At 43.9% G+C, this 13,660-nt stretch overlaps 1 protein-coding gene across 1 annotated transcript in view; it reads right to left on the bottom strand.

The window, feature by feature from the left end:
* Positions 1-4,318: 4,318 nt before the first annotated feature.
* Positions 4,319-13,660, bottom strand: part of LOC119332928 — a 13,496-nt gene continuing 4,154 nt past the window's right edge. Inside the window, exon 2 of the mRNA XM_037606012.1 lies at positions 4,319-4,506. Coding sequence (XP_037461909.1) covers positions 4,319-4,506 — 188 coding nt within the window. The remainder of the gene's footprint in view (positions 4,507-13,660) is intronic.

Below are 13,660 nucleotides of genomic sequence, written 5' to 3'. Positions count from 1 at the left end.
CATGGGGGAGTCGCCGGGCTGCCGACGGCGAGTTGGTCGGCGCTGTAATAGAATCATGCGGAGGATACAGGAGGGAGGAGGTGGTGCAGGGGCGGAGGAGATGGACACGGGGGAGACGGGGGGAGCGGAAGTGGAGACACGGCGACGGCAAACTCCGACTCACGGCGAGGGCGGCGACCTGCGTGGTGGGGACGGGGCAGGTGGTCGGGGATTGACCGGTGGCGTGGGTGCGTGCGGCGCAGTGTTCCCCTTTTTTCTTCTGGCGAGGAATGCGTGCGTGAGAAAGAAGGAGAGAGTTGAATTTTGTGTGAAGGGATAAGGCTAATCTGACGGCCTCCAGCGCTTGCATCTGACGGTTTGAATACGACCGTCCGAACCCCTGGCAGGTCCGCCGGCGCATAGTACTGGCCTATTGCTAAACCTTTGCAGTCACATGGCCTAGTAGCGTGTGACATGTATCATATTGTCTTTACAGGCACTTTATATCGAGGATCCTAACACGGGGGTCAAGATGTTCGAAAGCGCTGAGATGGAGCGCCCCCGCGGCGACTTGGTCCAGTCGCCGAGCAGGTCGTGGCTATAGCCATCGCCGAGCCGCTTGATGCACCAGATGTCCTCGGTGCTAAGGCGCGCCCAGAGCGGCACGCCAGCGTGGACGTGCTTGAGAGAACGACCTCGGTGGCCACCACCCGGAGCTGCTACGTCGGGCCATATTGTGCTCGTGCCGAAACCGTGGGCGCTCCAACCTCGGCGTCCCCGACAGGCGCCGCCCAAGTCATATAGGAAATAGATCTTGAATGGCACAAAAGGTTCGGGGTGGAGGGTATCCGGATCAGAGCCACGACGCCGCTCGCCATCGCCGCCGGTTCTACCCCAGCCATTGGCCGCAAACCCTAAAGGAGTCTTGGTTCTGCTGCATCCGTCGCCGCGTGGGGTTTGTGTTGTTTCGGGAGAGATATAGATGGGGAAGACGGGGTGGACGGCTTGATTCGATCGCACGAAGACGTTTCGATTGCAGGGCGGTTCGCTTCCGCTTCCGACGTCTGAAACAGGAGGGGCGTGGAGCGGTTGCTCAAAAAAGAAAAAAGAAAAAAAAGAGGGGCATGGAGCGCGCAGGGTCGCCTCTTAGCTGCTGATCTGAGTGGTCTGTAGTCAATCAAACGGCTGAAAACATTATGATAACATGGACGCACGCGAACGCAGGAAAATCAGCTACTGGGGGGCTTCTAGATTTAGTAGATTTGAGATGATGTCCCTAAATTAGTTACAACGAAGATGCCGGTCTGAGTTGGCACTACTCGTGTCCAACATTATACTATTGTAAAGTTGTAATCTAGTAACCGATAATATCAACAGATAATTAAGAGGAAGTCATACATTTGACACAACACAATTAGCATAGTACTATATGATAAACTAGTTGTGCCAATGCCCGAGCCACACGGCCCACATCGCTAATTATTACTTGATAACTATGATAGTTCTGCACCGCTTATCTATGTACAACTTACTATATACAAAATCAAGTGTAAGAAAGAACATCTCAATGTTGTAACAGATCAAGGACAAAATGCTGGCACATGCTACATGGATGATAATTTTGCGCGAAAAGTAATAGTCTAATTAGCAATATAGCTCATGTGTGGTACATGTTACTTGTCATACTTGCCATATGCTTCCCAAGTTTCTTAGGTGGTGTTGAGCTCAATATATAACCTCTCATATTTCACTGTATCCATTCATGCTTGCGCTATCCGGCCCTCTGCTTATTTAGATAGGAGTTGAGATTTAAGTTTTATTAACAAAGACCATCCTGATGATTTGGGTATCATATGTAGAATATAAGTTTTGTTATGCGATATGACGGCGCAAGTTGAGATATTGGAGGGAACTGAGAGGCTCATACATTATGTTTCATCTCTGTCTTCAATGTCGTCTGTGTAGCCGTCACTGAGGATGCCATTCTTGAACAAGCTGAGAATCGAGATTGCATAAATAGCCTCGTGTCGACCTATGTATCCATTCAGTGCATCATCACCACTGATGCATTACACACATCACCATGTCGATCATTCACACACTTGACCCAGAGAATGTACTGAAAATTTAGTATAATGTATGCAGTGATTGCTTCACAGACGTCTATGTCATTCTCTCTAGGAAGTTATTGTCCTACAATGACAACCCACCACAAGTTTTGTTTTGGTCTTGTCACACATAATGTAGTGCAATATATGAGATTGACTACATGTCAATCGACTGAATATCATATTTGGGTCAGTCAGTTTTTGCCCCTTTGTGATTTTTTTAAGTACCGCAGCTATTTTTTTTTGCGGGAAAATATTGGGATTTATTCCTCGGTAATAGTATTGCAGTCTACTAATACAAAGCTAGAAACACTATCTGGAACATTGTGCAACCAACAAGTGGTGCTGCCTCCGGCACGACCAATATTAGCTAGACTATGAGCAACTCTGTTTTGATGACGATCAATTTTCTATGGAATAAACCGACGAAGTTCTAGAATCTTCTTGATTTCCAGCATCAGATGTACATAAGCGGAATGATCCAGCAAGTTGTCCGTCTAAAAGTACACTAATCTCGGCCTCAAGTGCTGTACTTCTGTGAATAACAATGGATAAATCTGACCGTTGCATGCTTATAGACAATCCTTCTAAAAATGCACTAATCTCGGCCTCAAGTGCATCTTTGCAAAAACATAGGTAACGATATGCAGAGAAAATGACTGCTCCATTTGAGTCTCTTAGTATCATGCCTGAGCCAGCCAAACCAGATTCCTTCACAAAAGACCCATCACAAGATAGAGCCAACCAGGGCACTGGAGGCTTAGGCCACGGTAGTTGTTGCTTAGGAACTGGCAACATTCTGACTGGAGGCATATTAGTAGGCATTTTCCTCTTACAATCTCCTCGATGTTGTACTTCTGTGCTTGATTAAACGAAGATAAATAGCTGCATATATAAGAAGGTCCGAGAAATACTAGATGGCGGAACAACCTTGTTATGCAACACATCATTTCTTACACTCCATGTTCTCCACAGAAGCATGATAATCATTGCTCTCACGTCCTCATGTTGATTATAAAATATGCTAAACGACCACTCCTTTTCTGTGTGAACCAACATGTCATTAGAGGCAGATGCCACACTTTACGTATCTCCTCCCATAATTCCACCGCTCTTGGACACGTGATTAGAGCATGGAAGGAATCATCAATGCATGCACCACACAACATGCAGCCTTCTGGAACACCGAGGTGATGTCTAGATTTGCATGCATTTGTAGGCGGCGCATCCACAGTGATTTTCCATGCAAAAGATCGCATTTTAGGCAGGGCAGGTCCCCCTCAGGTCTCGAACAAACCGAACTTCCCAGGAAACCAGACAAAGGAAATCCTGGCCCTGACTCGGCGACGTTCGGATGCTACGAATAACCTGTACGTCCGCTTGGATGAAGAATTTATTCAACAGTTCACCATCCCACGTACCATTCTCTTGATGAAATCTGAAACCTTATTGAACCTGCAACGGCCCTTCCGTGATATTGGCCTTAAAGATGGCCCTCTAGGTACCCAAGGGTGATTCCCCCATCCCCTCCCCCTCACGTCGCCTCCCCCCGGGCGGCGTCAGGGGCCCCGAAACCCTAGCGCCGCCAGCACCCTCTTGCCGCCTCCTTCTGCCGCCGCTGCCGCCGGCGTGGGACGCGGTGGCGGCGGGCCTGGTGCCAAAGGTTTCTGGGCGGGTGGATGCGGCGGATCCCATCTGAGGCACGGGGGCGGCTCCTCTCGTGCGATCCAACGACAGCGGTTGGGACGGCGAATCCGGGCTGTGCAGCGGGGGCCGGAGCACCATCGCCGGCGGGGCGGCGGCCATGCATGGATGGCGGCGGTGGCGGCGCCCCATCCGGCGGGGTGGACTGTCTTGGTCGTGATGGTTACTGCGGTCACTGCGGACGCCCCGCTTGGATCTGTCGCGGGGAGGCCTTCTGCCGACCGGCAGCGCGTGGGGGGACTGGTGAGGAGATGTCGGATCTCTGCCGGAGTACCGACGGCGACATACATCTTCGTGGCGAGGTTCCGCTCGGTTCCAGTCAGCCGCGAGGTCAGGAAGACGTGGCTTCCGGTGAAAATCGCGCCTGACTGCGGTCTTGGCAGACGATGGCGGCGTCTCAGACGTCGTTACCTTCTGGAGGCATTGTCATTGCAGGTCACATCAACCTGATCAAGAAGTTTTGGGGGAAACTCTAGATCTGGGTCTACCGGATCAAATCATGACAGTGCCTTCGGTATCATTCTCCCTCATGGGGGCATCGTTTTGGAGCAAGTGCTGGTTGAAGGGGACATGAGGAGGAGCGGTGATTCATCTGGTCCATTAATGACGACGGATCTCGGCGGCGTGGCGCAGTGGAGACTCGGCGCCTGATGAGCGGAGACGGACTCGTGTAGGAGGGTGACGCTGCCTAGCGTCATGGTGGTGTCGGCGGCAGCTAGACCGGGCAAGGTTGATGCAGCAGTACAGCTCTGAAGATGGATTGGTGGTAAGTGGCTATGGCGGCCTCATACCCGGCAGGCGTCCTGGTTGAGAAGCACGCCGGACTGGTGGATGCCCATACCTGGCAGGCGTCCTGGTTGGGACCTCAAGTCTTAGATGTTAGGTTTGGCTACGAGGTCTGTCTGGTATTAGGCCCAGACTTTCAGCGCCCCTACATCAACTGGATAGGGATAGCGACAGATGTTGCTTAGTTGGTGGCTTTAGGCTTTTTGTTGTATGACTCTGTAAGGTCTTGTGTCAATAATTAATAAAATGGCCGTATGCATCGTCCAGATGCAGAGACCGGGATTGTCCTCCTTTTCTTAAAAAAATACCCAAGGGTCTTGCCACGCTTTGATCTAGTCCCATTCCCCACTCTCCATATCATCCCTCGTTTAACTAACTCCAACCCATGCTCAATACCGTGCCATACCGCTCACGCGTTGTCGGTGAAAACCATGTCCACAAGATTGCCCATAGGGTAATATTTGGCACTAAGTAGTCTAGCCACCAAACTTTCGGGATGCATGATCAATCTCCAAGCTTGTTTAGCCAAAAGTGCTTGGTTAAAACCCCACATATACCGAAATCCCATACCTCTCATAGATTTTGGTAGCATCATTCTGTCCCATGCAATTCATGCCATCTTCCTTTTTCCATTTTCAACTCCCCACTAATACTGCCTTATGAGCCGTGTTAGATGATCACACATGGACATAGACAACTTAAATACACTCATCACATATGTGGGTATTGGTTGTGCCACTACCTTTATAAGAACTTCTTTACTAGCCATGGACATATATCTTTCACTCCAATCAATCAACCTTTAAGAGAGTTTTTCTTGTAACGGTTGGAGCAAACCTTTGCTCATTCTACCTTCTGGAACCGGCAATCCCAAATATTTGGGCTCAAACACCTCTTGGGAGATTTGCAATATACCTTTAATTTCAGTCGAGACTGGCACTTGACAATTGTCAGCAAACAAGATGGAACACTTGGCCGGGTTAACTAGTTGTCCCGTCGCAACAGCATACGTGTTCAACACCTCTTTGACAATTATAGATTAGTCAGGCCTCGCCCGAAAGAAGATAAGAGTATCATCTGCAAACAAAAGATACGAAATTTCTGGTGCTCTTCTACAATTTTTTAGCGCCTCCAGTCCATCATCCCGGATTGCCTTATGCAACAAGGCGGACAGAGCATCAGCCACAAATAAGGATAAGAACGGTGACAAAGGATCACCTAGCCGAAGACTTCCGGTGGGTGCAAACTGCTCCAATAATCTCCTAGTAAATTTAACAGAGTATCTGACTGATCTAACACACTCCATAATTCTGTTCACCCAAGCATGAGAGAAACCCCACTTGAGTAGAGCCTTCTCGAAAAATCCCAATCTACTCGGTTATAGGGCTTTGAGAGATCCAATTTGTAAGCACAATAAGGCTGTGCTTGATGAGCTGATTGAATATGATGAATGCACTCAAAAGTTGTAATAGTGTTGTCCGAGATAAGACGCCCATGAGTGAATGCACTTTGATTTTCAGAAATAAGTTCCGTCAACAGGGGCAAAGACATTTTACCAAACACTTGGACACCACTTTATAAATCATATTGTACAAACTTATTGGTCTAAAGTCTTTTAAATCAGTCGGAGAAGCAACCATTGGAATTAGAACAATAGCTGTGTCATTAACACCCGGTGGCATATAACCCGTGGCAAAGAATTCTAACGCTGCCGCCGTGAGCTAATGCATGCAAGGACGACTCCCTTCCATGATGTTGCCGCATCAATGCCTAATAGGCAACTCGTACATTCACTAATTGTTGTCTACAGGCGCATGCATACATGAAAAGGAGCTTCATATGTAATTATATATTACAAGCATATCTATGTATGCATGCATGTATATGCGGAAGCCAAATGCAACACATCCCCGTCCACGTAGCTCATATAACAAAGAAGATAAAGAGCACTGTTTGAAACGGTTTTGTACCGAGCTATGTCAAAAATATTTATAGTTGGCATTGTAAAAAAAAGGAGAAAAAGGGCACTGTCGAGGATACACATGTGTACTACAACATTAGCTAGATATTGATTCATGCATGTAGGTGCTCGTTCACGTACCCATCCATGCATGCATCGTGAGCAAGTATACGATGACGACGGCCATTTGTGTACCGTGGTATGCATGTATCCAAATACTTGCATCGACGAGAACCAATCTGTTATTGAATGGTTAGAGGAACAGTGGTATCCCCAGCCAACTAGGGTTTAAGTCCTGGTGCTCGCATTATTTCTGGATTTATTTTAGAATTTTCGGCGATGCGATTTCAGTGAAAAGAGATGTTTCCGTTGACGACAAGACGCCTATGATGATTTCGTAAATCTCAAGATGATATGCCGGCTCAGTCTCTCGAAGATGCTCATAGGGATATGATGTACGTGTGTTTATAGGAATGAGTGTATGCACGTATGTATAAGCGCTTGCGTCTGTACTGTGTTCAAGAAAACAATACTTGCGTCGGTCGGATGGGCGTGCACGTACCCGAATACGTATGTACCGGCCGGCCGCACATCTATACGTGTCCGAATACCCGCGTAACTGGCAAGCTCAGATGCCTGGACACTCGCACGTTCGAAAAGGAACTTGTACACCTGCCGATACACAACTACTCCCTTCGTTCGGAAATACTTGTCTTAAAATTGGCTATATTTGGTCTAGATACAACCATTTCTAGGATAAGTATTTCCGAACTGAGAAAGCAGGTGCGTATGACGTATAGGCCATATAGGACACGGTTTTTCATACTAGTCAAATTGGGGAAAAAAATATAGAAATGAGTTTGACAGTACATGGATGATATTATGCTATAATGCTTTCAATAATGATTTCTTTCAAAAAAACATCATCCAGATAGTGTGTCGACCACATGAAAAAAATCATGGCAACACGCTACACGGATGGATAGATATATAGATTTGGAAGAAAAAAATTCCAATAAATAATAGCAGCTCATTAGTTGTACATGTTACTTGGTGTCATACTTGCTACATGATTGCTAAGTTCTTCGATGGTGTTAGGCTCAATATATATAGCTTGCATATTTCACTATATTTATTCATATTTGAGCTTTTTTTTTAGAAAAGGAGGATGACCCCCGGCCTCTGCATCTGGGAGATGCATACGGCCACTTTATTGATTATTCTCAAGGACCTTACAAAGTATTACAAAGTATTCATATTTGAGCTACCCTGCCCTCTGTTTCTTTTTCTTCGAGGCTGCCATGAGCTTATTTAGCCAGGAATCAAGACGTGATTTCTGTCTAACACACAACAGCTTGATTGAGCTAGCTATCATGTCTACACCAAATGTTTTGTCGTGTGACATGGCAGAAGTTGAGATACTAGAGAAAACTGACCAGCTCATGTATTCCGCTTCGGCTCCACCTCAAGGTTCAGGGCGGCACTGGCCTTGCATGGAACGTTGCTGCAAGCTTCGTCAACATGCTCTCGAGGGCTTGGTCCGCCATGATTGTCTCGTTGAACATCTCCAATGGCTCCTCTGTTATCGTGCTGGTGCCCACGCGGATGGCATCGACGACGCCACCACGCATCCCATCCTCTGCACTTCCTCCAGGGTTTGGGTGTGCTGTGCGGTGTCAAACCCAACAAACCTGTGCACCCTCTCTGCCACGTCGAATTTTTCTGCTTCTCTCGTCCATGCAACGCCTCTCTCCTTAGCAGCACTTGGAGTCGAGGTGGTCTTTCGATCAGTTTCGAAATTCTGGACTCAAAACATTGTTGCTCGTGAAGAAAACTATAGGAAATAGACACGGGACTGATTACGACCATATATCTGAATTTAATAACAACAATCTTTTGAGGCACCCAGACATATAAAGAGCGATAAAGAAAAACCGAGCACCCTGTCCACTCGCTCGCTCCAGCGGGCCGCGGCGGCCTCCGCTTCCCGCCTCTCCTCCCCTCGCGCATCGCATCCACGACCGGCACCTGGAGGACGGCGTCAGTTAACCTGAGGGTCGCCACGCAGCCTGACTCCGCCTTCGCTTCCGCCTCCTATGAGCCGCCAGAGTTCTGACCGCCAGCCGGGTTGGTGCCCCCTGCCCAGGCGCATCGCGGTCAAGGATGGCCAGCTTGGCAGCATCGCCGGCGTCTCCCTCGCCCTGCCTTTCCGCCTCGGCACCGGCCTCTTTGTCGTAGGGTTCTTCCCCTAGGATCCTCTTCTAGCTGGGCTTGAAATTGAGCACCACAAGGGCTGATAGTTTTCTCTGCTTCTGATTTATTCTTTGCTTTAACTGTTGGTGCATTCTGGCTAAAACTTTCAGCTGTCTATTTTGTTGAAAGGTGAATAGCTTTTATGTTTGCTACACCTGCATTTTTTAGCTAACAATTTTCATGTATGGACAATCATTGTGTTTACGATTGCCATGCGAAAATTTCAGGTGTGAGAGGCCAACATTTCGTCCAACGGTTTAAGAAACGGGAGGAAAGAAGCAGCTCCCTTATAAGGTATGCAAGAATTTCCTCACCAATTCTGTGGTTTCTTAGGTGATATATGTCGTTGCTGTATCAAATTTTATGTTTCTTTCTAATGTAATATCTGAATCATATTTGACAAACAAGCATGATCTTCCTACACTGTTTCAAAGCTTCCACCCCAGGCGATAGAGATCTGGGCATATGAGGTCTAGTTCTTTGCCTTTTGTTTTTGTGTACTACCAGTCCCAGAACCTGACCAGTACATATTTTGTCATCATGGATCTCCTTTCCGTAAAACAGCACGAGAAACCCTTGTTGAATTGGAGTTGCCACACTTGCTACACATGTATTCGATACTGGAAACTTCATGACACATCTGTAAATAGATACCTAAATGCTCTGTCATCATACATGATGACAGTCTGGACGTGGAATTAACATTACTGTTTTTTGCTGCAGCTCTGGACGTGGCAGTCCCAAGCGACAGGAAATTTTCAAGAAATGTTGTTAAATTTCCTGTAATGAAATTCCATACTTTTTTGTTTAATATTGTGGATGATGATATTTTTTTCTCTGAACTTGTTCAAAGTTAAAGAAGATTGAACTTTCAAAAAATAATACCCCTTATATTTTGGAACTGATGGAAAATTTAGTTCGACGGGTGGGAACATGATGGAGTGTGTTTTATTTTTATTTATAGTGCGGTGATTTGATGGGCCTTTGTGGTGTAGTTATGTATTATCCGCTAACGAACATATATTTATGTGGGGAAATTTATGCTTCGAACTGCAATTACTATATTGGTGCTACAGTATCACATGGTGATGTTTCTTTTCTCTAGGTGGTGGGAGGGTACACGGACTGATATATTTTTATAGGCTGATTGTTGCTGATTGATTTGAAAAATTGTTGACCCGATCAAAATCGTAAACCAACTGCAAAATTAAATACCTTAATTGAATGAAAAAGCTTCAAAATGGGAATAAAGAGAATTAAAGAAATTGAATGAGAGAGCTCTTGATAATTTTTTGACCTGGTCAAAATCAGGTCGACCAAATTCTAAATTGAAGATCTCAATTAATTGCAAGGCCTTAAAAGTTGGAAAGTATAGTGTATACTATGAAAGACTAGTTAACAGCACGTGCTTTGCACGTCAAGTCACAAATGTATTATTTTGAGAGGGAAGGAACAAATCTTGCTTTGCATAAATTAGTTTGGTTGCACCGAGTACAAACATTCAAAGGCCTACGCGAACTAATCCGTGACTAGATGATTAGGATGACAGTAGTATAGTGAATGGACGGCTAGTGTTTGAGGGATTCGCTGAATGTTTGACCGTTGGATGCAGCAAATGAGTGCTGCAAATTATGGCTCTATGGCGGGAAATCAGGACCAAGGAAAATTCAAAAATTTATGTACTATAGTAGTAGAGAATAGAATGAGATAACTTTGAGAATTATTGATCCGGTCAAAATTGGGTGACCTAATCCTAATTAAAGACCTCAATTTTATGTGAGCTCTTCAAAACTAGGATGCTTAGTGTTATAGAGGATAAGTATGATAGTTATGCACCGCTTATCTGTGTACAACTTACTATATATAAAATCAAGTGTAAGAAAGATCATCCAGATCTTGTGACAGATCATGGAAAATATGCTGGCACATGCTACACTGATGATAGATTTTGCGCCAAAAGTAATAGTCTAATAAGCAATATAGCTCATTAGTCGTACATGTTAATCTTTTTATATTTGAACAGATCGTATATGTTAATTGGTGTCATACTTCCCACATGCTTCCCAAGTTCCTTCGGTGGTATTGATTTCAATATATACCCTCTCATATTTCATTGTATCCATTCATGCTTGCGCTATCCGGGCTTATGCTTATTTTGACAGGAATAGAGATTTAACTTTTATGTAACAAAGATCATACTAGAATAAAAAAATGTTGTGTGATGTGACGGCGCAAGTTGAGATATTGGAAGGAACTGAGAGGCTCATACATTATGCTTCGTCTCTGTCTTCAATGCTGCATAGAGGATGCCATTCTTGAACAAGTTGAGAATAGAGATTGCTAAATAGCCTCATCTCGACCGTGTGTCCATTCAGTGCATCATCAGCACTGATGCGCCACACATATCACCATGTCGATCATTCACTACCTTCTTGTTTTCCTCTTCCTCCCCCCCCTCCCCCCCCTCCATGAATCACGCACTTGACCCAGATAACATCACTAGTGCAGAACCGGACAATAGCACCGGTTCATAACGGCCTTTAGTGCCGGTTCGGTAACCAGCACTAAATTGTAGGCACTAAAGCCCCCCCCCCCTTAGTACCGGTTCAGCACGAACCGGTGCTAAAGGGCAAACACATGGCACGAGCCAGCTCCGTGGGCGCGTAGGACATTAGTACCGGTTGGTAACACCAACTGGTACTAAATGTTTTGGTGTGTTTTGGTTTTATTTTTTATTTTTACTTTAATTTTGTGTTTTCAATTTAATTTAGTGATTGTTTTACATTATAATGAGTTGTTAAATCATTACGTGATTAGTTTGACTGGATGCGTGTGGATCCTAGCTAAGTCATCAAGTATATGTCATATCCATATTATATATACTTGATCACCTACTTAAGTGATCGAGGTAATATGGATATGGCATATACTTGATCACTTAGCTAGAATCCATCCAGTTGAAACTAATATGCAATTTCTTTCATAAATGATATAATAACTCATTATCATCATTATATTAATTAATATAAAAACTCTTGCATCATATATATCATCACCAACGGTTTTCATAGCAAAGATATCATCGAGTTCAACATGGTAATGATATTATAAGCGTTCATAACACCACAAAAGCAAATCACTCTTTGAGATTAAGTTCAGGACGAAGAACACGGGCATAAGAGGACAAGTACTAAGAGCATGAACTAGCTAATTAATCACTCCTGCTGCTCTCTCTCGGGTAAAATAGCATAGAACATGTATAGCTTTGCTGATTCATCATATTGGAGCATGCAGATGAACATGTCTTCTTATCGTGGGTTGCGCTTCTGATTGCTGTCCCCTAGTACTTCTTTGTGATCGTTCATAATTTTGCTCCAGTCTTTTACTATTAAGCATTCCTCGCTATTAGAAATCCTGAATGCACTAAAGCGCATTGTAGGATATTTTGGCCGTAAGCTAACAATATTCATGGTACCTTTAGTCTCGATCCAATCAGGCACAACATTCATCGGGAGTCCGTGTTGAAGAACATCGTATAGTAACATACTTAGCAATGAAGTTTAGCTTAAAAAATAATGTATGCAAAAGATGCACTGAGGAGAAATAGTAGAAATCTTACCATCTTTCCTAAATATATGTGACCGTAGTTCAGTACGGACACTATTGGTCGCACATTTTGAGTACTAACATTTCTAAGTGCAGGAAAGAAATTTGTCTTGACAGCATCAAGATCCTCAAGCCATGAAACATAATGACTTGTCTCCTCGCAGTTTAGTTCAGCCCCAGGACAGTGGACGGTCCTGTCTACCAAGCGCCGGACATGTTTGCTTGATTGGAAGTAAGCTGTCAATATAAATTGAGATCTATTAATTATTCAACTGGTTCAAATAATCTCATATGGAAGACATAAATATGGTTGAGAAACTCACACAATGGTAGAACTGGAGGCGTCTGCACATCGAACCAGATGTCTCTATTACCTTCAATATCATCTTCCGGACGAATATCAAAGGTGATAACCATATCAGGCTCAAATGCATAAGCCTTGCATAGTGCTTGCCAAGTTTTGCATTCAAAATAGGTGTATGTGTCTGCATTGTATAATTTGACGTTGAAGGTATAAGCATGCTCGGTCTTCAAGTAAACTCTTTTTACCTTCATAGTTTTGTTAGGACTGAAACCTATCTTATCCAAGACAAAAATTCTTGCATGGCAGGAGATACGCTAGTAGAATAGTGAAAAATTAAAATTAAAAAGTGAAGCAAATGAAGCATAAGTCATGCTTAATTACGAAAAAAGACTTGTTGTTGTGACTTACTGTATCCGCTTCAAAGTTCTCATCCAGCTTGATGCTGAAGCGTCTATCATCAATTAGAAAATTTCTGCCGCACAAGCCGCGTTGGTCTTCACAGTATTCACACATAATGAAATCGTGTTCGTCGTCAGACGACATTTCCATATTCATAGGTGAAACATTAGACACTTATTAGTTCTATTAATTCAACTATATAATTCTGTTAATTCAAACAACTAAGCACTTATGAAGAATATACCTAATTAATTGAACTAATTCAACTAACTAGTTCAACTAATTAATTCAACTAAATTAGTTCTATTAATTTTCTTACTAAAAGTAAGGTAGCTAGTTTTATATAATAAAATGTTAATTAGATAATGAAATCTTATATAACTAAATTAAATATATATCTAGCATATAATTTATATCTAATATCTAACATATATGTTCATATATAGGTGAAACATTAAACACTTACTAGTTCTATTAATTCAACTAAGCATTTACTAAAAATAAATTAATTCTATTAATTTCTTACTAAAATAAAGTAGGTAGTTCTATATAATAATATTT

This window comes from Triticum dicoccoides, chromosome 7A (genome assembly GCF_002162155.2).
Source record: "Triticum dicoccoides isolate Atlit2015 ecotype Zavitan chromosome 7A, WEW_v2.0, whole genome shotgun sequence".
NCBI classification, from domain to species: domain Eukaryota; kingdom Viridiplantae; phylum Streptophyta; class Magnoliopsida; order Poales; family Poaceae; genus Triticum; species Triticum dicoccoides.
The sequence above is the reverse complement of the archived record's forward strand: the minus strand, read 5'-3'. Positions and strand labels throughout refer to the sequence as shown.